General features: G+C 53.5%; 1 protein-coding gene across 2 annotated transcripts in view; it reads left to right on the forward strand.

Moving 5' to 3' along the window:
* ELK3 (ETS transcription factor ELK3) overlaps positions 1-25,842 on the forward strand; it is a 64,740-nt gene that overhangs the window by 29,717 nt on the left and 9,181 nt on the right. For both annotated transcript variants that reach the window (XM_038558704.1, XM_038558703.1), the window contains exon 3: positions 18,501-19,280. In XM_038558704.1, coding sequence (XP_038414632.1) covers positions 18,501-19,280 — 780 coding nt within the window. The remainder of the gene's footprint in view (positions 1-18,500; positions 19,281-25,842) is intronic.

Below are 25,842 nucleotides of genomic sequence, written 5' to 3' on the forward strand. Positions count from 1 at the left end.
CTCGGTTTGACCTCTTCCTGTGACCTGGGCGCGGGCCCTGAGGATCCTGTATGTTCAGCGTGAAGGGAGATGGGCTGCAACTGGCTCCCCTTGCTGTGTAGACCGCACCTGCTCACCCTTGGGCAGACTTCCTATGTTTCTAGCCTGGCAATGCCCTCGGGCCCCCGGCGGCACTGCCCGTGTCCCCTGGTGGCACAGCGGCCCCATGAGACGGGCCTGCGGCATGAGGACAGGGGCTTTGAGGAGCCAGCTGCCCGCACCTGCAGCCCCGAGGCCCGCCTGCGTCCCGCCGCAGGACACACAGACTTTCTAGATCTTAGCGTCCGACCTGTCACTCCTGTCACTCCAGCGACTAACGCCGAGGGAGGTCCTCGAGCCTCCCACCACTAGTTTCTGCTGTTAGCCAAGGCCCTGCCTTCTGGGCTGTTCGAGCCCCTTGCTCTCTGAACACTTGGGTTCCGGGTAGGCCACTGGGCAGCGCCACGGTGGCACTTGGGACCCGCGAAGCCGTGCTGCACCCCCGCCTGGCCCCGCCCTGGGTCCCCATGGCCAGGTGGCCTCCTCGCCCACTCGGCCCTTTCCTCCCCGCCAGCGTGGAGCTTGGGGTTTGGCCATGCGACCTCTGAGCAGCCAGCGGTGCCCACGGTGAGGGCAGGAGCAGCTTCTGTCCAGCGGGTCGCACGGGCTGGGCCACCAGGGGAAGATGCTTCCTGTCTGTCCTTCCATGTGTCCACAGTACACTCACATGTACACAGTACACGTGTGCATGGACACACTGTGCATGTGTGTACTCCACGTACACACACCCTACATGTGTGCAGTGTACACACGCCTGTGCACAATGTACATGTATACAGTATACGTGCACATATACATACTATATGTGTGTGCATAACACATACAGGCAGCCAGTATGCATGTGTGTGCACACAGTATATGTGAGCCTGTATGCAGTATGCATGCACACACAGTACACCCATGTGTACACAGTATACATGTGAGTATATGCCATATATATGCGTGTGTGCACGGGACACATGTGTACACAATATACGTGGGCATGCACATGATACTTGTGCACACAGGCATTTGACTCTTCCTTATGAAATACTCTCAGGTGATGAGTAAGTTTGATCATTAGACTCTGGATACAGTTTCAAATTCAAAGGGAGGAAGGGAGAGGGGCAGAGGATGAAGGAGAGTCTAGGAAGGGGAAGAAGGAAAGGTGGGAGGGGAGGAGGGGAGGAAGAAAAATGGCAAAGGCTACAAAAATTATGGTAAATTTTACATTTCACGATAAACATTTTTTTTTAAGATTGCATTTACTTATTTTTGAGAAAGAGAGAAAGCATGCAAGCAGGGGGAGGGGCAAGGGAGAGGGAGAGAGGGAATCCTAAGCAGACTCCCTGCTAAGTGCAGAGCCCAAAGTGGGGCTTGATCCCGCCACTCTGAGATTGTGACCTGAGCTGAAATCCAGAGTCAGGTGCTTCACTGATGGAGCTCCCGTGACGAACACTTCTTTCAACTGTGCCAATGTAACCCTGTGACTGCGTGTGTACATCGAACCATAAGAAGCTGCCAACATCTGACCATTTTGACCCATAAAAATGACAGCTCATATGGTTTGGTCTCTAACCTGAGAGGCAGATGGAGGAGTCTGTGAATGTGAAGCTCTTGGCCATGTGGACACTCCTTGATGCACCCCATCCTGCTCCATAGGCAGTTCTCACAGCCCCCTGGCTCTTGGTGTGACCCTCTCTGCCTTCCAGAGTTCTCCTCAGCCCCCTCCTCCACCCTCCCTCCTGTCCATCTGTCCAACTCCCGTGTCTCCCATCCCCTAAGGACACTGATCCAGAGCCCGCATGTGGCATAGATGTGGTGACTCCCTACCTGGATAGCTCATTCTTCTCTCCCATTGGCTTTTCTGTCCAGTGCTTACCATCATCTCTTCACTCTTGGCTGAAACTGCACGTCCTTGGTGTGTCCTGATAAGGAAGTTTTCCTGCCAGAGTAGACAAGCGTGAGAATATCATTTTTGTTGTTGTTGTAGTATGTTATATTTTTAACTCATTCCAGAATATTAGACATGGGCAGAGGGGAAAAAAAATGGAAAATGTGTGCAGTACTTTGTAGAAGGCATCAGAACAGAATAGTGTATGGGCTAATTGTATCTGCTTGGGGCTGAGACATTTTAATCATCATTCCTCAAAAAATCTACCCGCCCCCCCCAGCCCCCATCCATCATCATAGCAAGTTGGTTAACAGCATGAACTCTAGGCTACACTTCTGGGTTTTAATCCAGCTCCATGACTGTGAGTGCTTTGCCCCATCCTTCTTGGTCTCGGCTTCCTTCCTAAAATGGGTATAACAGTAGAGCCTGCACCATGGGGCAGTGGTGGGGGTTAGCTGAGTTCACACATGGTCAGTTCTGAGAACAGTGCTCAAAATACAGTAGGTGCTATGAAGTATTAGCCAGAGGCTTGACTCAGATGATATTTTCCTCATCACCAATTTGAAAAATTCAGACAGCTTCGAAGAAGGAAATTGCGACCTGTGTACCACCTTCCCACACAAGGACACCCAGAAGTGGGGTGAAGTCAGATGCTGGGTTTAACAGCTCCTCTCACATACGAGCTGCTGGGAGTGCTTTGCCATCATGTGTTTCAGTGACGGAGAATGGGTGACTGCAGGTTCTTTACCCAACTGACTATCTTAATATATGTAGGCCGTTTGGAAACTCAATGACTAAGGTGCTTTCATATTTAAATGATGCTTCCTTGCTCCTCTGAGGGGCACCCTTCTCTGTGTGCCCCCACCTGGAGCAGGTGTCAGACCTCCCTGCACCCCCTGAGCAGCCAGCCAGCCAGCCAGGGCTTTGCACTCAGTGCTCTCCGGGCTGGAGTCCGGGGTCCCTCAGCCTCTGAGTGTCTGCACCGCCATGGGGAAGGGAAGCATGGTAAAAGCACCTTCCCTCTTCAGGGGGTGGGTGAGGATTACATGTGAGCATGTGTTTGGGGTGCTCAGCATGGTGCCAGGCACCTGTTAAGGACACACGCAGTGCTCGTCCCTTCTATTAGCTGTGTCTGTGCAGCTCCCTGCATTGCGTTGCAGTGGCCTGTTTATGTAGCCACACAAAACCGTCTTCACTGTGGTCTTCTGGTTCACCCACTTTTGTTGCTCTGGCACCTAGGAGTCACTTGACGAATGTGAAATGAAAGCCATTGGGTAACATAATGAGGTGGACACTCCCCAAATACAAATCACTTTTATAATGAAAGGTGACATTAGATGATGCTAAACTTGGAATCAAAATCTCACTGCCTGGTATAGTATTAGTGACTGAGGGCTGTCACAACCACAAAGTGTGTGGCTTAGAGCAACAGAAATGCATCATCTCACAGATGTGGAGGCCAGAAGTCTGAGCCCGATGTGTCAGCAGGGCCATGCTCCCTCTGAGACTCTGGGTAGATCCTTCCTGGCCTCCTCTGAGCCTCTGGTGGGGGTTGTCCATCCTTGGCGTCCTTCACCTTCCACCTGCATTGCTCCAGTCTCTGCCTGTATTGTTGCATGATGCTCCTCCTCTGTATCTCTGTGTCAGAATTTCCCTCCTCTGAGGACACATCCAGTTCCACTGGATTAGGGACCACCCTGATGACTTCCTCTGGACTCAGTTACGTCTGGGGTATGGGGTGGGAGGTTAGGACTTCAACATTCCTGTTTGGGGGACATATTTCGGTTTGTCATATATGCCTCTGTTTCAGACACTGCTAGGTTTTCATTTAGATTTTCAAAACTACAAAGAAAGATCCTTGGAGATGATGGCTTATTGCCACACTTTCTGGAGGAAAACTGCGTGACGTGGACAGCAGCTAGACTCCGTAGCAGGTGTGAAGCTAGATTCTATGACAGGTCCATCATGAAGGGCCTGCCACGTGCCAGGCACGGTGCTACGTCCCCGGGGTGGAAGCAAAGATGAAGAAGTTGAGTTTGGCCTTGGAAGGAGTTGTCAGGGTCTTTGGGCATTCAGCGGCTCCCCACTCTGGAAAGGCGAGCGACTCTAATAGAGGACCTGGGTGAGAAGAAAAGCCCACCTTGATAGCTCTGATTCTGGCTTAGCAGTGGCCTTGGTAGGAGACCTCTGGGGTTCCTTCCCCTGCTGTGTTTCTGGGGATTGCCATCACATATGCCTTTAGGGAAGGCTTGGAGGGTCAAGGGTTTGCACTGAAATGCTGGCAAAGACCTGCTTCCCCTGCTGACAGCTTTTGAGGAGGCTGCTGGGCAAACCCAGGTAGGATTCCAAGAAAGGAGTGCTGCTCAGGCCAGGACGCAGCATGTTTCATTCCTTGGGCATAGACTGAAGGCCCTGGGTCAGCTTGGAAACATGCAGATGGAGGGAGGAGCCGCTGTCTGAGCCCAGAAGCACAGAAGGCAGAGCCAGTTCATGCCTGGACAGTTCAAGATCTTGCTCCCTAGCCAGCTTGTTGCCCCCAAGTCTCACTGTACATCCCAGGACATGGCTTTATTTGTTGTAGTTCTGATGGTTGGAATTTTGGGAGTACAGTTTGTTTTAATTTTTCTTGGGGTTAAACTGAGTCTTCCAGAAAGTCCCTTCACACCTTGATGCAGTAGTAAGGGTCTCTTTCAGAGATCTGCTTTGTTAACGAGATCGATGACTCTTTTTCACTCCATAACAACTCAGACAGACCTGGTTCTTAAACCTCTCATCTTGGAGGGAGAGGAGAAGGGGGGTCAAAGCCCAGAGTGTGCCCGTGAGCGGCCCTGTGCACTGTCTGTATCCAGGGGTCCAAGCATGAGGGGCATGATGCACTGCTGGGATCTACTTCTTGAGGAGCTTCTGGGAGGTTTTTAGTTACACACCCAGCTCTCGTAGACATTCTTTCACTCTCTTTCACCTCTGCTTTTTCTCTTCCCTGGTTCAGCCATACATTTGAAGACCTACCCCTTGCCCCTCAGATGGCTCAGTGGCTGGTTGGGGAGACAGACATGCCAGGCAGTGACAACAGAGTGCCAGCCTGGCTGCGATAGCAGCATCCTTCAGGACAGGGCAGGAGGGGAGTAAAGGCAGAGAGCGGGTCCCCGGAGGTCAAGACACCTGCCCTGGTCTGCAGCGATGAGACTGGGTTTACCAGGCTGAACCAAGTTGGGAAAAGATACACTGACAAAAGGAACAGCATGTGCCGAAGGCAGGCAGGCAGAGGCGTGAGAGTTTGCCTTTTGGTTTCCCCAGAGGGTAGTTTCCAGGGCTCTCCAGGGAATAAGGGGGAACGTGGGGTGGGAAGAGTGGGAAACGGGGCACAGAGCTTTCAGGGAAAAAGTTGGAACTTCGTGGCAGGGGCTGGAGGCAGGAGGGTGCTGTGGTCAGATTTGCATTTTAGAAATAAAACTATGGCCCCCTGCCCTTGGCCCTGATGGGGTCCTGCTCTAGTCCCCACCCGGGCCTTTCAGGCCCTGATCTTTGGGGCCGGGTTAGCACACACCCATGTCTCTGGGCTGGCCCTGTGGCACCTTCAGGTCGGGGTGTGCAGGCCCTCCCTGGGCCTGGGCCGGGGTTGAGGGGGGCCGCTGTGGCCTGCATGCGGGCAGCTCCCCGAGAAAGCTGCAGCCACAGACTCCCAGCTAGTTGCAGGAGACCTGCAAGCTGACGCAATCCCCGTCCTTTTCCGTCCAACAGAGCTTTTGTCCTTGTTGTTGTTGGCGGGGAGCATTCATCCCCGGGGGGGAGGCTGGAAGCTTTGCCAGCTCCCTTCTCATCAGGAGATTGCGATGGCGATATGATGAAAAATCCTCCGGTCTCCACAGCAACATCCCCGCTTATCCTCACAATGTCCCGAACAGTCTTTGCTTAATTGGAAGAGGTTCAGGAGCGCACCGTCAAGACAGAATCATTGGCAGAGAGTTCCTGGAAGTGGACCGCGTCACCTTCTTAACTTAATTGGATAATTCATTTTAAATGGGGCGTGCAATCACGACAGGAGAGTGTTCGTGTTAATACGTATCTGAGATGGCCTGCCTGGGCCAAGATGCCTGGCCCTGGCTGAGTTCGCCAACTCCCCAAAATACATTTTACGAAGATAAAGTGATGTATTATTCTCTGTCGGAGTGGAGAAGGAACAAAAGTCCAGCCAGCCTTTGCATCCTGGAAATTTCTAGAAGACTTTTGTTGGTTGTGAAAGTCTGCGGGAGACCCATCCATCCTGGGCTCTGTTCAGAAGCTTTTTGTACTTCGACGCTGCCTCCCGGTGCCCAGCCCTGGATCTGAGGGTGAAGGGTCTGGTGTGTTTGTTAGGTGTCTTTTTTTTCCCTTTCTGTCATATCAGCTGCTCATACGATCTGGAGTACAACAGATGGCAACTGCACCTTTGCTTGGGGGCCGAGGGGAACCAGGGCCTTCCTGGAAGCTGCCTAGTGACCTGGGGGTACTGACTGCCTCGTGAAGGGCTTCCAGGTCTGGTCGCAGGGCCCCGGGACTTAGCAGCTGGCGTTGGCGGGGCCAGCCTGGAGGGGGGCACGGCGTGTCGCTCGGGGGGGTGCTGACTATCTTGCACATGCTTACATTTTGCTAGCTTTGCGGTGTTACTCAGTGTTCCCCCAAATAGGGCAGTTGCTAAGAAACACCCAGAGTCTTGGGAGTACCTTCAGCACTGTGTGGATGGGGCTGCTGGGCTCGGCCCTCAGCTGCCAAAGCTCCGGCGGCCTAGCCAAAGGCACTTACGTCAGGCTGTTGCCCAAGCCCACACTGGTTGCCGGCATGAGTGTTCCTGCTTCTGGGCAGCTTCTAGCTGCGGGAAAATTCAGCGGTTGTGTAGACAAACTGACAAAACCCGACATTCGCATCATGCCGCCCACCACCCACCTACCAGCCCAGCTGCTCCTCTGGGCGGCCTCCTCCTCCCCCACCTCCTGCCTGGGCTCTCACAACCCTTTACCTCCGCTCCTACCCCCCACTTTGTGACAGAAGGAGAGGAAGCTCACTTGTAGGGAGGATTCGTCTTGGGCCAGCGCCGTGCTAGATATTTTTACATTTATTGACTCATTTTCTGACACGTGAAACGCCTGTCGTCATAGCTGCTGATGGGCCCATAGTAGAGGTTGGATACGGCGGTTCAGGGAGGTTCAGTAGCGGGTCCAGGACGGAGCCCCCGGGAAGCAGCAAGCTTTCTGACCCCGAGGCCTGTGCTCAGGGTCGTGAAGGGGGACCGATCGCCCAGCTACAGATCCCCCATTCCTAATATTGCTGATTATCACCCTAAGGGCAGGCAGAGAGAGGAGACCAACCCCGGGTGTTCAAAATGACAACAGAAGAACTGCTGGCGGCCTGCTCCGAGCCCAGTGGGCCTCTGGCAGCCCCAGAAGCGCCCACCCCCTTCCCACAGGCCCGGGCCCGGCACCCCTCCGCTCCTGCAGCCTCCTGGAGAGACTCCAAAGCCCCTGCCACGGTCTGGGCCCGGCAGCCGGCGCCCTCCTGGCGTCTCCTCACACCTCGGCCTCCCCTGGGCGCTCCCCCCTTCCCCGCTTGGCCTGCCCCCGTGTGCGAGCGCCGCGGGTCGAGGGCCCGTCCTCCTTACCGTTCCCAGTTCCGCGCACCCCCTGGCATGCAGTGGTGCCAAATGAATGAGGGGTGGCCCCGGGATGGACAAGCATGAACCCGGCTGATGAGCTTCTCTGCGGCATGGAAGGAAGTCGGTCCTCTGGGAGCGTCAGCGCTGCGGGGGACCCCAGAAGGACCCCGCGTGTCTGGCTTCAGCAAGTGAGGACCGAAGGGGGGCAGGTGGATTTTCAGGAAAACCGGTGGCAGAGGCGGGGGGAGAGGGTGCCGGCGGCCCTGCCCAAGGCTCGCCCGCCCCCTGCCCGCCCCCTGCCCGCAGGGCACGCGCCAAGCAGGCGCGGGGAACAGGTTTGCACCCAGAGGCCTCTCGTAAAAATACCCTCGAGTGTTGAAAGGGAGCCGGCAGGGAGAGCAGAGCCTCAGTCCAGAGGAGCAGCCAGGGCCCAGAGAGGGCGAGGAATGCTGGGGTCCCCGGTTGGGGGCCACGGGCTCCCGGGCCTGCAGGCCTTGGGGATGGCGCGGTTGCCCCGGCGTGGGCTGGGAGCCCTCGGGGGCGCCGGGCGCGGAAGGCAGGGGGGTTCCCACTGCGGCAGCGGTGCCGGGGAATAAAGCGATGGCAACACAGACCACAAAGAAACCTCCCCCGGGAGGCAGCCAATTCCAAGGCCGAGTTGGAGCTCTTTACTGGCAGCACGTTATTCTTAGAAGTTGGAAGCGGGGTGTGGGCGTGTGCGTGTGCAAGAGTGCACGGTGCAAACTTCAGCTTCAGACGGAGGACGCCCGGCTTCACCTGCTGGGCGCCGCGGCTGTGGCTGCGCGGGTGGCCAAGCCGCCGCCTCGCTGCCCGCTCCCCGACACAGGAGCCAGTCGCCCCCTAGGGCTGCCGAACCGGCACCACAAGCCGGCGGCTCAGAGCAACAGCAGCGCTCCTCTCCCGGTCCCGGAGGCCAGGAGTCCAAAGTCCGGGCGTCCGCTGGGCCATGCTCCCTTTGAAGGCTCTCGGGGAGCATGTCCCTCTCCCTGCCTTCCCCGGCAGCCCCCGCTGTCGCTTCCCTCCTCCTGTGCCCTCTTCCCTTTCTTCTGGTCGTGAGGACTCTGGGCATCGGATTCCATGCCCACCCGAACTCTGTGATGATTCCATCCCGACATCCTTAACTGACCACATGTGCCAAGATGCCGTTTCTAAATAAAGTCATCTTCTGAGCCTCTGGGAGGAAATGAATTTGGGGACGGGGGTGCATACTGTACAACTCACTACAGGCAGGGGACAGACAGTCCCAGGGAGAGGCGGCTCCAGTTGACGGGGGTGGGAGGTCCTTTCAAAGCTGCTTCTTAGGGTGGCAGGTGCGAGGTGGGCCTGCCCACAACAGGTTTGTAGCAGAGCTCAGTGTGGCCCCAGGGGCTCCACGTCCCCTTGGGTTTGATGGCAGGGAATGAGAGGGCACAGATATCGGCAGCAGTCCCATGTTTCCAGGACAGGGGCCGGATTCACTTCCTTTTCTGTTCCTCAGAGCCTAGCAAGGAGCCTTCCATACGAGAGCGTCTGAAATGTTGTTGAAAGAATGCTTGCTTGTTGCAGAGGAGGGACTGGGAGCATGACTCCTACAGTGAGTACTTGTTCTAACTTTGGAGAGAGGACAGTCAGGTTTTGTGTCAGGAAAGAGTGAGTCAGACTAGTGGTCTGGACGGGAACCCAAAATGAGGAGCCGAAGCAAGGGTGTTGGCTGGGAACCGTGGCCCGGAGACTCGCCTCTGCTACTTACTAGTTTGTGAACTAAGCCTGGCACTTCATCCCTCATCTGTAAAATGGGTATCAGAGTGTTGTAGGGATTACGTGGGCTAACCTGCAAGCCCTCGGGAAGCTAGAAAGCGAGGCACCCATAGAGGGAATTGAGATTATTTGAGGGGTGCCTGACTGGCTCAGTCAGTGGAACGTGCAGCTCTCGATCTCAGGGTCATAAGTTCAAGCCCCATGCTGGGTGTAGAGATTGCTTAAAATATGCAATCTTTTTTTTTTTTTAAGAAAGAATTTAGATTATTGGAAGGCAGACCGTAAGGAGCAGACAGTGGTATAATGGGGATGCCATGTAATTAGATCATTGCTGGCTAAGTGGCATTGCCCTGGGTGAGAGGTCATGTTTTGAGGATCTGTATGAATACAGCACTGGCATATATTGATTTTTTGGGGAAAAAAAGTTACCCCGTGCAGCATTTTTGTTCTGCTTTTAGAGATGAGCAAACCAAGGCCTGTAGAAGCTCAATACCCTTCCCAAGGTCAGAGGAAGGAGAGAAACTGGGATGCGAACCTAGGTCAGTTCACACAGTGCTGGTTCCGTTTAACATCTGGCCCATTCAGGCTCAGGCCTGTGGACACTCAGAGATGCTGTGTAGTGCTCCCCGTGCTCCCCTAGGAGCACGTCCGCGGCTCAGCGGGGGCCATGAGCAGGCTGTGTATGTGGCTGCCAGTTCCTGCTGTTTGCCAGTCACCCTTATCTCCCGAATGTCACCCACTTCAAGGTGGGCTCTTTTTTTTTTTTTTTTTTTTTTTTTTTTTAAAGATTTTTTTTAAAGATTTTTTTTATTTATTTATTCATGATAGTCACAGAGAGAGAGAGAGAGAGAGGCAGAGACACAGGCAGAGGGAGAAGCAGGCTCCATGCACCGGGAGCCCGACGTGGGATTCGATCCCGGGTCTCCAGGATCACGCCCCGGGCCAAAGGCAGGCGCCAAACCGCTGCGCCACCCAGGGATCCCCAAGGTGGGCTCTTGATGTGTGGTCTGCTGCAGCGGGTCCGCCCCGGGCCCCTGGAGCCTCGTGCAGGGTGACCCAGCAAACCCGGCACCTCCTCTGCCCTGAGGGTGGACAGAGGCAGTTCTGTTTCCAGCCACGGAATAGACCTGAGGGAAGGCCCGTCTCCTCGGGGGAGCTGGAGATGGTTCCTGAGCAAGGACCTTGCTTCCTGAGCACAAAGCTGGTTTTCCCGGGCTCTCTGCAGTTGGCCCACGATGGCTCTGGAATGTGGAGCCTGTCGTCCCGGCCACTGGACTCGAACAGCAGCCTGTGCACCAACTGCAGCTGCTTCTGGGCGGGCGGGGGGTGGGGAGGTGGGGTGGGGGGGTGACAGCACTCCCCGCCTGGCTCTCTCCAGAGAACTGGTTTAAGCCTCGGCTTCACCAGTTACAAGCTGCGGGGTTTTGGGCTAGTGAGCTTTTTAGAGCCTGCTTCTTTTTTGAAAAGAGGGAGAAACGTGGGGCAGGGGGCTTATTTTGACAACCAGTGCATATTAAATGCACGCTATTTAATGTGAAGATGCAGACAGTGAAAAGAAATATTACCAATCACTGGCAATCCTACCACCTTTAAGTTTTATTATACATCTTTGGAGATTAACTTTTTCTTCTTTTATTTAATATATATTATATATATTATACATATATAGTTATTCTGCTAAAATAACAGAAGCATTCCATGAGTACAGGTGATGTTCTTTTTAAGGCATGGGGCAATGTTAGCGATATATTGTCCTCTAAAATAGCTACGTGGTCTTCCACTGTAAGGCCCTCCCGTTATGTAACCAACCCCGTGGGACAGGAAATTAGATCTAACCTCCCCATCAGCAGCCTTGACTTCTTCATCTTTAGAATGGGTTCCCAGAGCTCATCTTGCCTGCAGGTGGCTGTGCAAGCATAGCACACTGTAGGCGCTCAGAAACGTTGGCTTCTTTCCTTGGCCCCTTCTGGCCACAGGTTCCTTTCACGTTAGGGTCTCTACTGTGGTGAGACAAATGTGCTCAAAGCAGGTCCATCCTTCCTCCCCTGCCCGGGGATTTCGGTGACAGGAGCCCAGGGCCAGCAGCCTGCGTTGCCTGCTTCCCTCCTGCCCTGCGAGGCCAGGGGGAGTGGAGGGGATCAGCTGGGGGTCTGGGTAGTGTCCCCTGCACCTGCCGCCTTCCTGCCAAAGCCACCGTGACCTTACATCAGGACACCCAGATTTCACGTCTGCTGCCCCCGGGGCTGGTCCCCCACTCCCCGAGCCCTGAATTAATCGGAGTGTGCGAGGTGTCCTTCGAGGCACATGGCAGGCATTGCCATGCGAGGCGTGATATACTGAACGCCTGGTGTCTATTTTTTGTCTGAACCCAACTAAATAAAACATCATGTTTCCCCTGTTGGTCAAGATATATAAACCAGATGTGATTCTGTCTGCCATACGCCCCAGCCTGGTACCCAGGACTGCGGACACAGAAGGGGAGATACGCACAGTCTCTAGGAGGTTTGATGTTGACTACTCATTTGTCCCTGGAGTGGCTAGAGGGTGGATTTTTTTTAAAGATTTTATTTATTCATGAGAGACACACAGAGAGAGGCAGACATGGAGGCAGAGGGAGAAGCAGGCTCCCTGTGGGGACCCTGATGCGGGACTCGATCCCAGGAAGGGATCACGGCCTGAGCTGAAAGCAGATGCTCAGCCACTGAGCCACCCAGGCGCCCCTAGAGAGTGGATTTTGTGTGTGGTTTTGTTTTTGCTTAGATGGGATGATAAAAGTAGTAGCAGCAGCAGTAGTAGTAGTAGTAGTAATAATAATAATAATAATAATAATAATAATAATAATAATAATACTGTTGTGTATTGTGGGCTCGTCATGTGTGGCTGTCTCAGGTATGCTGCTGTAAGCTTTATATGGATTACCTCATTCAATCCCATGAGGCAGGTGGTAGACCAGTCCCCATTTCATAGATGGGGAAACTGAGGCACGTGGCCGCCCAGAGATAGGAGTGGCAGTGGAACTCAGGCAGTTGGCTCTAGAACCACCCCTCCTAATCCCAGTGGCAGCCTTCGTGACAGAGTCAAGTGGGTATTTATGGAAGGGTCTGCACCACCCTGTCCTCTGCAGCCCTGCGCTGCCCCTGCCGCGGCCGCTGGGTGGGGAATGGGTTGGGCCGTGAGGAAGGCGCTCCTCCACCACCTTTCCTGACGTTTCTCAGTTCTGAGAACCTGAGACCGGAGGGCAGGAGTCCTGCAGTCCCTGGAAGGCCTCACGTGGGGGGAAGGCGAGGGCGCCTATCCAGCCGGCCGGGGGCTCCTGCCGGGCCCGGGAGCAGCCTGCGGAGAGCCGGCAGCTGCGGTAAGAAGCCTGAGCGCTGGGAAGTCCAGTGCGTGACCTTACCTCAAAATTGGGGTGCCAGGGCAGAGCCAAGGCACGCAGCACCGATTTTGCGGAGTCCGTGTGCGGACAAGGGAAATCCAGGCTGTTAAGCCCTCCCGGGAGGAGGGGGTTGTAGGCTTCTGCCTCTGGCCGTCGGGCCGTCCGGGGTTTCCGGCTTGGCAGCGCCAACAAGGGAGCGCACGCAGTTATGCCCCGGGACGCATTCAGGTGGAGCCGCGCCGGCCTGGGGCCAGGAGGACGGCGTCTCCGGCCGAGCCTCGGCTCTCCCGCATGGGTCGGGGCTCTTCACGGTGAGGGTCCTGCAGACACGCAGCTCGCCTGGGGTACCCAGACAACGTGGGCACCCAGGAGGTAAATGGAGTTCCCCGAGCAGCCCTCCGTTGCCCGGCCCTGCGGGTCGAGGGCTCCTGTACCCAGGAGACCCGCTCCGGGTGCACCGCTCCGTGGCGGCAGTAACAGGGGCCCCATGTTTCTGCCCCGCGGCCCGAGAAGGAGCCGGGTGTGTGCACACAGCTGTACGCACACCTGCGGGCACCCCTGTTTTCACCGGTAAAGCCTGCAACCTGTCCGGGTAACCGGCAGCCCTGAGTGGGGGGAGAGGTGCCCCCCCGGCCCTTGGGCCCCTGCGATCCCCGGGCGCCAGCCTGGAGGTGGCAGTGTGGGCCCCAGCTGAGGTGTCGCCGGGTTCCTCCCTCGGGAGCCCCCGTCCCTGCTGCCGGGACCCTTGGCGAGGTGTCCCAGGAGGCCGCCCTGGGAGTGACACACTCGTGGTGGGACAGGACGAATAGGGAGACCGAGCCCGCATGTGGAGGGAGGCAGACGTGCGCAGCTGTTGTCAGAAGCCTCGCTGGCGAAGTCCCTGAGCTCGAGGACGCACGCAGCAGGGGTCAGGCCACCAGGTGACCGGAAGCGACACACCGTTGCGGGGCTGGGAGGAAGGGGTGAAGACGCGGACTTTCTGTAAATGCTTGGTCGCCTTTCATGGAGAGAGCCTGGCCCGACGCTCGTGTGCCTGGGCGGCCCCTCCATCCCGGCGGGGCCCTGGGACCAGGCCGCCCGTGCCAGCTTGTGGCCGCAGGGGACGTGCGCCCTCCGCGCCTCAGTCTGCCTGGCTCCCAGGCGCCGATCGTGCTAGTTCCCGCCTCTCAGAGCATTAAGTGAGGGAACGGTGGTCGGGTTCTTGGGCCACAGCCTGAGCCGTGACACGTGCTCAGCAGCTACTACCTGGGTGTCCTCCGCGAGCCCCCGGAGGGGCAGACCTGGGAGGGAACCTGCCTTCAGGGACACAGAGACCGGGGTCTGCCTGGCACCTTGTACCCCCTCTATGCCTAGCCTCGGTCCCGGGGGGTCCAGCTTGTCCAGGGAGCCTCATCTGCCCCATTTCTCCTGCTGGACCACACCAGCAGGGCCCGGCCCGGTTCTTTCCAAAGGCTCCTTCCTCCTCGCGGTCAGCTCCCGGAGTCCTCTCCATCCCCGGCCCTGGGACCTGTCCCCAGAAAGCCCTGCCGGGCCCCCCGGCCGAAGCCGAGCGCGAGGTCCGTGGCCGAGGCCCCGGTGTACCCCGAGGAGGCTTGTGGCCTCGCCACCCGCGCCCTCCACTGAGGCCCGCAAGCACGTCGGGTAGACCCTGAGAGCCTTCTGCAAAGTGCAATAAGGGAAAGATGAACACTGAATGATTTCTCTTATGTGTGGGATCTAGAAAAGCAGAAATCTGGGGCACCTGGGACGCGGACTTTCGCGGTTGAGCGGCTGCCTTCAGCCCAGGGTGTGATCCCGGGGTTCCGGGATCGAGTCCCGCCTTGGGCTCCCCGCGAGGAGCCTGCTTCTCCCTCTGCCTGTGTCTCTGCCTCTTTCTGTGTGTCTCTCATGAATAAAGAAGTAAAATCTTAAGAAATAAATAAAAAAGCAGAACTCCTACAGAGAGGATAGAGTGGTGGTTGCGGGGGGCTGAGGGGCAGGGAAATGAGGAGGTGCTGGCCGAAGGTAGGAACTTCCAGCCACAGAATGAGTCCGTCCTGGAGAGGCGAGGCATGGACAGTGACTGTGTTAACGATACCGTACTGTGCACTCGTCAGCTGCCGAGAGAGTAGACCGTAAATAGGGCCGCCACTGCCGCCGCCAAATCATAATTACATGAGGTGATAATCTTATGGTGGTAAATATTTCACAGTGTACACATGCATCAAATCTTCATATTGTACATCTTAAACTAATGATGTTTTGTTTTAAATATTTTATTTATTCATGAGAGACACACAGAGAGAAGCAGAGAGACAGGCAGAGGGAGAAACAGGCTCCCCATGGGGAGCCCGAGGCAGGACTCGATCCCAAGACCCTGGGATCATGTCGAGCCAAAGGCAGACGCTCAATCACTGAGCCACCCAGGCGGCCCAAACTTCACGATGTTATATGTCAATTATCTCAGTAAAGCTGGGGGAGGAAGAAGATTCCTCATGTTCTTTTTTTTTTTTTTTTTTTTTTTAAACAGCTTCATTGAGGTATAATTCACAGACCATCCCATTGACTCATGGGAGGTACACAATTAGTGGCTTTGAGTATATTTCCAGAGTGGTGCATCCAAAACCACAGTAAATTTTAGGACATTTTCCTACCCTTCCTCCCAAACCCTTACTTTTTAGTGTCATCCTCCCATAGCACCTCCAAATCCTAGGAAATGACTCTTTTGTCTCTATAGGTTTGTCTATTCTGGACATTTTATAGAAATGGAATCAGTCACGTACATGGCCTTTCTTTCACTTAACACAAGGCATTCAAGTTGCATCCACGCAGTTGCATGTGTCTGTATGTCCTTCCTTTTTATGGCTGGATGATAGCCTATGGTTTGAATATACCATATTTTGTTCATCTGTCAGTTGATAGTCATGTGAGTTCTTCCTCGTGTTCTTTTTTTTTTTTTTTTTTAAGATTTTATTTATTTACTTATTTGAGAGAGCGAGAGCACACAGGTGAGCCAGGGGAGGAGTGGAGGGAGAGGGAGAGGCAGAGTCCAAGTGGAGTGTGGAGCCTGATGCGAGGCTTGATCTCACGGCCCTGAGATCATGACCTGAGCAGAAATCCACTGCTCAAGGCACCCAGGCGCCCCTTCTTTATGTGAACACATCAAAGCCCTGCTCTTTGAGACTACTTTTCAATTCCCAGTCACTTTTTCAGGAGGGAGGGGCCTTTTTGTTATTTTTATCACAGCCCCAAATTACTCCTTGGTTTGCTTATGCATATAGCCCCTGCTTGGACATTATATTCTGAATACCCAAAATAAAATTAAAGGTTAAAATTAGAGGTTTTAAAAGAAACTTTATGGGGTCTTTGGCTCAGGTCATGATCCCAGGGTCCTGGGATCCCACTCAGCAGGGAGCCTGCTTCTCCCTCTCCCTCTGCCTGCTGCTCCTCCTGCCTGTGCTCTCTCTCTGTCAAATAAATAAAATCTTTAAAAAGAAAAGAAACTTTACAAGAAGTGCCTGGAGAAATGATTGAGACCATACAGTTTCACTTTTCTTCTGTGTATTTATTTTTCAATTTTTACTTATTTACAAATTTATAAAAATTAAAAACTTGTACTTTTTATAAATTTATAATAATGAATTTTATCATTTACTTCTTAATTATTTATTGATCTAATCATTCAGTCCGTTTTGATAGATGTCCAAACTGGCTGAAGACAAAATAAGGTTTTTACCTAGAGAGAGAAATATTAACGAAAACCAGAAATATGACTAAGACCCTGCCCTGAGTGGGGCGGCACCAGTGACCCTTTATTTAGCCCTGTTGTGCCAGGAGTGGACTTCCCCCAGGCCTGTTGTCTATCCACGCCCGGTGGGTGCCCACAGAGGCTGCCAAGGAGGCTGAGGTGGAACTCCTGAGTTTCTCAGATTCCTCTGAAGGTTTGTAAGCGGTTTTTGGCTTTGCTAGTGATGAGTGTGCAGTTGTGGTCAGGTGGGGGTAAATGGCACTCAGTGGGTTAAATCGCGGGCCCCAGCACCAGGATGCCGGGCCCTACAACTGTTCAGTGTTGCACCTAACGTGCTCAGGGGTGGGAGCCTCCCATGGGCTGGTGCTGAGCGAAGGTTCTCCAGGATTTGCAGTACTGGGATTTCTGGTGCTGGATGGGGACGTCGTGTGTCTCTCCTGAGGGACTCCTGCTCAGAAACCTCAGGGGCATAGTAACCGTGCCCTCCCCTCCTGACTGCTGGGTAAAGTCACCTCTGGGATTTGATGATCTGTTTAAGGAGGAAGCATGCACGTGGGCATGCTGTAAGGTAACAAGGGGGAGGTAAAAACATAATATACTTAGGTTTATGAGCCGAACCACGATCACAAAAGGAACATCAAAATTTAATTACATTTAGCCTCTGTGGTATATTGGAGAGTTGCTAAGAGAGTCGTAGAGCCTAAAAGTACTCATCACAAGGGGGAAAATGTTAAACTAGGCGCGGTGACGGATGTTAACTCGACTTGTGATCTTACGCGGAACGCCTGAAAACTGATGCGGTGTGACGTGTCAGTTGCGTTTCCATTTTGAAATTTCACCCCAACTAAGGGGTTCTTCGGCACTCTCCACCTAAATTTTTTGTGGAAATCTGAAAAAGCTTCAGAATGAGAACATCTTGGTGGTTCTTGATGCTCAGTCCCCATCTCTGAGCTTGCTGAGCTCAGGTGGTAGGTGATGTCCCCCACCCTCCAGGACGGGTGAGTATGAGAACAGGTCAGAGCTGGCGCACAACACCTGGTATGCAGTAAGTGCCCAACAGGGGTTCTAAAGTTCTCCCCTAAATGACTTTTTTTGTTTTTGTTTTTCTTTACACTGATACCCAGGTCTGTTTGCAAGGAAACATCCCAAGTCCCTTCCCCATAGGATGGCGCCGCCACTACCTCCTTTGTACCCCACAAACATCTGATAGATACTTGCTGATGTTCCGATGAAACCAACCTCAGGGACAGTTGACAGTCTTTCATACGAAGTCCATTCTCCCAAAGGGGTTCGGAAACTTTTGCAGTGATTAGTGGTGTTCATTTCTGTCCTACCGTGTGAGGGCTGGGGCCATAGCCTGAAGAGCCAGAGTTCGATACCAGCAACCAAAAATCCTGCAGGAGTGATGTAAATCTTAAAAGGAGACAAGTTGTTTTTCCCTCCAGTGGCTTTCTTGGCAGAAAATTAAAAAGGGGGAGAAAAGGTTTCACGACTTAAGAAAACATTGTGGTGGCTGCTGATAATAACTTAACATTTCTGTGACGCGGCCCAGCTTCCAGAATGCTTTCCCGTTATTATTTCGTGGAACCCTCACAGGTCCCAGAGGCAGGTCAAGGCCTCAGCACCACGGGGCGGCTGAGCCAGGGCGGCCTGTGTCACGCACCTGCCACGCGGCTTCCCGGCCTTAGTCAAGCGCTCTCAGCTGATTTTTCTTAAGTTTTCAGAGGGAGTCTCCTAATCTAGCGTGGAGGCGGCCGTGGTACCTTCCCTTTCGGATTGGTCGCCGTGCAGATGATGTGAGATGATGCAGGGCACGGCCGGCCACGTGGTATGGGCACGGCGAAGGGTGACCGCTCGGCGTTGGTTATTAGGCGCGATGACCCTACGTCACCGATGACGACGGAGATGCATCATCGGCGCCACCGGCAGGGCTGCCAGGCCAGGCTGAGGCCTTCTCCCGCGGCTCCTGCCAGTGGATGCTGCCCCCATCCCCTGGCGACAAGTGTGTCCCCCCTCCCTGCTGCACTCATCTTTTCACTGTCTCCTCTTCTGTTCACAGAACATCATCAAAAAGGTGATTGGACAGAAGTTTGTGTACAAGTTTGTCTCTTTCCCGGAGATCCTGAAAATGGACCCCCACGCGGTGGAGATCAGCCGGGAGAGCCTTCTGCTGCAGGACAGCGACTGCAAGGCGCCCTCCGAGGGCCGGGAGGCCCCCAGACATGGGCTGTCAGCCCTCAAGAGCACAAGCCGCAACGAATACATCCACTCAGGCCTGTACTCATCCTTCACCATTAATTCCCTGCAGAACCCACCCGAATCCTTCAAGGCCATCAAGACGGAAAAGCTGGAGGAGCCGCCGGAAGACAGCCCTCCCGTGGAAGAAGTGAGGACTGTCATCAGGTTTGTGACCAATAAAACCGACAAGCACAGCAGCAGGCCCGTGGTGCCCCTGCCCTCCACCTCGGAGGCCTTCCTGGCCTCGCCGGCCTCAGCCAAGGTCTCCTCCTTAATGTTGCCAAATGCCGCCAGCATTTCATCCGCCTCGCCCTCCTCGTCTCGGTCCCCGTCCCTGTCCCCCAGCTCGCCCCTCCCTGCTGAACACAGAAGCCTCTTCCTGGAGGCCGCCTGCCATGACTCCGATTCCCTAGAGCCCTTGAACCTGTCATCGGGCTCCAAGACCAGGTCTCCATCTCTTCCCCCAAAGGCCAAAAAACCCAAAGGCTTGGAAATCTCCGCACCCCCGCTGGTGCTGTCTGGCACCGACATCGGCTCTATCGCCCTCAACAGCCCAGCTCTCCCCTCGGGATCCCTCACCCCAGCCTTCTTCACCGCACAGGTAAGAGCCGGCCCTGCATGGGGGAGGCGCCCTGACTCGGTGGCAGAGCAGAAAGGCAGGAAAGAGCACGCAAAGCCACCTCCTCTGTCCTGCAGAATGTCATCTCAGGGCCCGCAGGCCAAAGTCACGGTGTGACTGTGAAGGGAAATTACTTTTCCATCCCCAGACCAGGGCGTCCACAGGAGAAAAGGTTCAGGGTAGTGGCTACGGTGCGACGCCTCACTGGTTTCCTGCTTCTAGTGGCTGAAAGCGACCATGCGCCCTGGCCATCGAAGCAGGTGCAAACAGTAGTTTCCCAGGGAAGGTCGAGCAGGCCAAGTGACATTTCATGAAGGCATTTGGGCTTTAGGACTGATTGATTGATTTTTTTTTAGAGGGGGTGAGAGAGGGAGATGGAGGGGCAGAGAGATAATCTTAAGCAGGCTTCACGCCGAGCGCTGAGCCTGACGTGCGGCTCGATCTCACGACCCTGAGCCGAGATCAAGAGGCGGACGCTTAACCAACCCAGCTGCCCAGGCGTCCCTGGGCTCAAGGGAATGTTTATGACGGGGTCCTCTCTGGGGCACTTGAGGAGTGGCCCTTAGCTTCTGCTAAGGAGGTCGAGGTTGATCCTGCCACTGCCGCCGGCGGCGTGGGTCTGCGCTGCCCTGCAGTCTCCGGCAAGAAAGGGAAGGCTCCCCCCCCCCAGCCCCGCGGGCTCCCCAGGAAGAGCGGCGCTACCCTGAGAAAACCCGGGTCCGCGTAGGGAGAGGAGAGCAGGCTGGCCCGCGGGATTAGAGATTCTCCAGGGTTACGAGCGCCCACGAGAAGGCGGCCTTTCCCTCCAAGGCGACGGGAAGCCGCTGCTCCGGGGCGGGCGCTGGCGGGCGGACTCCCGTCCCTGCGGGTGCTGGCTCGGGCCGCGGCCCGGGGCGTGGGGCCGTGGATGCTCGTCCTCGGAGCCGCTGCCCTGCGCTGTTAACGTCGGGGTGATGCTGGGGCCGAGAGGCGGGGGCTCCTGCCGTGACCGTCCTGAGGGCCGCGGCATCGTAGGGGTTCCCGCCTGCCGGTCGCTCGCGCCCCTTTGGTTACTCTTCACGCGGGCCACCAGGTCCACGCGGTTATGGCCCCCTGAGGTCCACGAGGCGCTGAGGCGGGGCAGCTCGGGCACACAGCTAACAGCGGTAGAGGCAAATCTGAACCCAGCTCGTCTGTTCCAGAATCCATGCTCTTCAGTAAAATGTCCTTGGCAGGAAAACACCTGGCTGTCCTGATCGCAGCCGTCCGTGGAGTCGGCCCAACAAGCGAGGGCAGCTCTTGGCCGTTCTCCCCTCCGTGGCTGCTCCCAAACTGTGGCCCAAAGAGCCCGCGTCCATCAGGCTTGTGAGCTGGTGGTACTGAGGGAGCCGCCCCGGCCGGGAGGGCTTCGGGCTCAGGTACCGGCCCGAACGGGCATGGAGGGGTTTCTCAGGCATCATCTGATCAAACAAAACCATCCTGTGACTGGGGGCCGCTCAAGAAGTGGCTCAGAGGGATCCCTGGGTGGCGCAGCGGTTTGGCGCCTGCCTTTGGCCCAGGGCACGATCCTGGAAACCCCGGATCGAATCCCACGTCAGGCTCCCGGTGCATGGAGCCTGCTTCTCCCTCGGCCTGTGTCTCTGCCTCTCTCTCTCTCTCTCTCTATGTGACTATCATAAATAAATAAAATTAAAAAAAAAATTTTTAAAGAAGTGGCTCAGAAACAGCGGTTCCTGAAGCAGCTGAGAGAAGCAACTGGAGAAGTGGGCCAGGGTGGGCCATCTGAGGATCTCCCTCCCGCGGCCTCCTTTGTGTTTACTGGTCAGGTTTAGGGAGGCCTCAAGCCAGACCGGGGCCAACTCTGATTCCCGTGTCTGCCTTCTGGGTGCGGGTGAGCCTGTTTCACCATCTCTGAACCCATGCCAGTGCTGTGGTCTCAGGCGAGCAGCTCAGGCCGGCCCTGGGGTTTTGAACCTGCACTCGAGGAATTTCGGGTGGCTGTGCGCAGTGGGACTGAGGGTGGTGTGGCTGGGCTGAGGGGAGCAGGGACCTGGACATGAGGTGGGGAGAGAGTGCGGGTATAACCTCAGGAGACGGGCCTAAAACAGAGGAGGGGAGAGCATAGGAAAGCTGGATGCTTTAATGGAGGGCTTGGGCCTTGGGCAGACCGTAGACCATGGTCCTCAGCCCTGAATGGTCCAGGGCTTCCCAAGGAGAGAGAGGCTAAGGGTTAAAATCGATGATTTTACTTGAATTTGGCCAGCTCCAGAAGCCTCCAGAGATAGTTGCCTTTTGTTTGAGGATTTGTTTCTAACCCCAAAACAGCACTGTCATGGGTTCTGTTGGCGTCCACGAGAGACTAAGATTTGTGATGTCTGTTGGTACAACAAAATATTAAACTGACATCCTGATTTCCTCTTTTATTTTCTAAAGCCTGAGAAAGACTTAACTACTATCTCAAATTACCAAATCAATCTGCAAGTACTTCTGGTTGAGCTGCTCATGCACATCCTTTTTAGTCAGTAAATGGTTACTATGTTCATTTGTTCATTGGGAAGATAACTGTTAACCACCTCCTGTTTGCTAGTGATTGTGGGGTATACAGAGGCGGGCAAGATAGTTCCTGCTCTCATGAGCTTATAGCTTGCTGTCCGGTAGGTGAGGAATGTGGGGAATATAACTTGGGGGGGGGGGGGGGATGTGAAATTGCAGAGGTCCCTGAAAACTAGATAAGGAACTCAGACTTGATAGGAAACTAATAGCTTGCTGGGGTTTTAAATCAAGAAAAACAAAAATTTTTACTAATATCTTTCAACAGGTAATTATCAAGTAGTATTTACAAATCATTGCAAGAATTTCAGAAGTCCATACAGTGCCTATTTTCAAGACCATAGGACCTAGCCAAGAAAAGGCATACAGACACCCAGGAGCACAGGGCAAGAGTCAAACACATAGTGCAGAGAAGCTCACATCAGGAACAGAAGAGGGCAAAGATCATTTAGTTCATGAAAACTGAGCACATATTACATGTAAGCTGCTGTGCTTGGAGCTGGGGATACGGACATGAGTTAGTCTCTGATCATTAGGAGCTCATAACTTGCCTTAAATTGTTTAATATGCTATCCCAAATCAGTACAAAAGAAATACAAAGGAGGAAGGCATTAATTTTGCTGGGGCTGGGAAAGGATGTTGAGAGGGCTTCATGGGAGGCATGTTCACACTTGGGTCAGGTGTTGACGGATCAGTAGCAGTCCATCTGGCACATAGGGTGAGCAGGGCATTGTAGGCAGAGGAGCAGCTTGAGCCAAGCTACAAAGATGTGAAATAGCTTAGTATATTAGGGGCAGGACAGTAATTCAGTGAGGGGTGGGGAGGATAAATTCCAAAGGTGAAAGGGTCGGAGATGGGGCTGAATGACATAGAGTTCTTTTAGAAATCAACCTGATGACGGAGATTGGGGTGAGGTGAGGCTGGAACCAGTCAGGATACTGTTATATTCCAGATGAAAGACAAAGAGGATCTAGATCTGAGGTGGTGGCAGTGGGAGGTGGTCCCAGGAGACAGACTGAGAGACACAGGACCTGGTGACTGAACCAAGTGTGAAGGTGGTAGGGGAGAGCCGGGAGCTGAATATGAGGAGCTTGGGAGGAAGAATAAGCTCCTGGTGAAAGGTTGGTTACAAGTTCATTTTGGGCCATGTCGAGTTCGAGAAGCCTGTAGGACATGAAGGAGCAAACATCCAGCTAGAGCTGTGGCTAAGGAGTTTGGGACTGGAGATAAAGTTAGGGAGTCACTAACATGGAAGCGTGCTTAAAATCATGGAAATGGATGAGATCACCTATGGAACAGGTCTAGCCCAGGGAAGTATGGGCTAGGTGGGCAGGGAAGTTCTGGAATGAGTGCTAAAGAACTTGTAGGTTGGAAACCTATAGTGTTCAGGACCTAGAAGCAAAGTAGGAGGGTTCATAGAGAGAAATTAAGCAGCATATGATGTCAGGTTATCGGGGAACCTAGAATTGTGGCTAAGGAATTTTTCCCCCGGAAACTGAAAGAATTTCAAGAAACATAGTATCTTAGGGTGGCTGATTTGGTGGCGGTGCTCAGAACAGATTGGAAGAGAGACCAGAGGTATGTGGGCTGGTTTAGGTGGCATTTATTGAATGCCATTTCTAAGGTGATAAGGCCGTGAATGTAGCAGGAATGGAAAGAGAGGGGGGCATAAGAGAGTCAGTTCCAAGAAGGATCCACAGGCCGTGTCCAGAGGTGGTAGCAAGTGGGAAGGCATTCTGCATCTCAGGGACTAGGATGCTGGGTCGGAGACAGGGCTGTGAGTCCAGGGATCATGTCTTGTTTGATCATTGTATTTCTGGCACCTGATACCATGCACTCAGCCAGTATTTCTCGAGTGGACAAACAGGTGGTATTGTTGATAGAAATGGAGGGGTCGTAAGAAACCCTAGATTTGGAAAGAAAGGGAGAAGTTCCAGTTTGAACATGTGGGGCATTCCAAGTGGACACGTCCAACAGGTGACATGTGAGGGAATGTACCTAGAGCCCCAGCTTGCTTCAACTCATCACGTATTTAGAAACTTGATACTGTAGGAGGAATAAAGATGAGCAAGGTACCTTAAAGGTGACAGAAAGAGGTATAATAAGAATATGCAAATTACCATGCTAGGAGGCAGAAAATGTGAAGGAAAAAAGTGGTTATAAAGTGTGATAAAGATTTAGGAAGAAGAGAAATGTCATATTTTGAGAGAAAAGCAGAGGAGTCTCCTTTGAGGAGGTCAAGTTTTGATGGGCAGAGGTAGGCAGAGGAGGGAGGAGGAGGGGGTCTGAGGGCCTGGCCGAGGCAGAGGGCCATGAACCAGGGCACTCGGAGGGGCATGTCTGGGCAATGCCAGCTCACCAGGTTTAGCTCAAACAGGCAGCTTTGTAGGCAACTCTGTATTGTGTGGAAGATCTGAGTTGAAAGGGATGAAATGAGATCCTGGTCGGAAGGTCTTTCCCCTTGAACATCACTGTCCTTTGCCTCGGGTCCTAGGGCATCTCCTTTCCCTGCAGCTGATGATCAGGAACTCCCGGTCTGCCGTTCAAAACGGCCTATTTGCTAAAATATTTTTTGGTGAAGGCAGAGGAAGCATGCATTTTGCTTGTGGCTTCTTTCTTTAGCCTCCAGCCCTTAGGCTCAGCCCCCCTTGCCTGACTCTAGGAGCTTGCGGAAAGAGGCCCTGAAAACACACTTTACTGCGGACTACCCAGGGTGGGCATGAATAGGGACATTCCTTAACAGAGCAACCAAATAGTTTTCTTTACAGCCACAGGATCTTCAGGGAGAACAGAGACGGGAGGGAGGAGAGCGAATGAAATCACTTCACAGTATTTATTTGCATATATTATAAAAGATATTCCAAATGTATTAAACATGCAAAACAGAGGACTACTGTATTCTGAGTACATCCTGTATCCCTTAGAAACAGATGTGCAAACATCTCACATCCAGACCTGGGTACATATTTTAGACTAAAATAAAAATTCTACACTTCATGTATTGCTCACAGGATGAAAAAGGAGGGAATGTTTATTTATGGCCATGAATAAGAGAAAGATGTTTTGTAGTCTAGAAGACTTAGGTCTCTTTTTTTTTTTTTTTTTTTTTTTAAGACTTAGGTCTCTTAAGAGCTTTGGGACCTCCCCGTTGGCAGGTAAAGTGGGAGACCCTGAACACCCTGGTTTTTGAATGTTAATGTGGCGTGCTGTGGTTAGAATCTGATTCCGGAGTAATGTGCAAACACGGTAGTTCTCTCATGACCTGGGCTTGTGGACTTGAGCCTAATATGAACGAGAGGAGCCTTGACGGTACCGACTGACCTGACTGGTCTCAGAATGCTGAGTACTTCTGGGTTAGACATTGAGGATTTCTCCCATGAACACATGAGATTCACTAAGGAGGCCGGGTACACTTGTAATGAACACTTCTGGAGCATTTGCTCTGTGCCGGGCACGTATGAAGAGCTTATTTCATCTTCCCAGCAATCCTGTATCGTAGGTGTCTTTTTCCTCCCCATTTTTTAGCTTTGGAAACCGAGGGATAGAGAGGTTACGCAGGTCAGGAGTGGTGGTCCTGAGGTCGGAACCCTGACAGAGCCCGTGCTGAACCATTAGGTCGTAGTCATCAGCCCAGATGGCCCGGTATCTTTGTGAAACTGCCTTGGATTAGAAGTGGGGAAAAAAAAAAAAAAAAAAAAAAGAAGTGGGAAGCTTATCCAAAACATGTATTTATCCTAGTAACCCCACAGGTCATTTCATGTGTAGGAAATGCTGTGGAACCAACGACTCAAATGACTTGGTATAAATCAGTTTACCTTTCAGCACCTTCACAGTTTGAGAACCTTTGGATGTTTGTCTCCTTTTCGCTGAACAGAGCGGACCTTTCAACTTAGGTTTATGCCAAGAGTTCTCGATAATTAACGAAGCTGCTGAGGCCAATTCTAGGAAAAAATAACACTTCAGCATCCAATGTGATGCAATCTGCAATGCTGGCGCCTGTGCTGTGGTTCTTCTT

Source organism: Canis lupus, chromosome 15, assembly GCF_011100685.1.
Source record: "Canis lupus familiaris isolate Mischka breed German Shepherd chromosome 15, alternate assembly UU_Cfam_GSD_1.0, whole genome shotgun sequence".
Taxonomy (NCBI): Eukaryota; Metazoa; Chordata; class Mammalia; order Carnivora; family Canidae; genus Canis; species Canis lupus.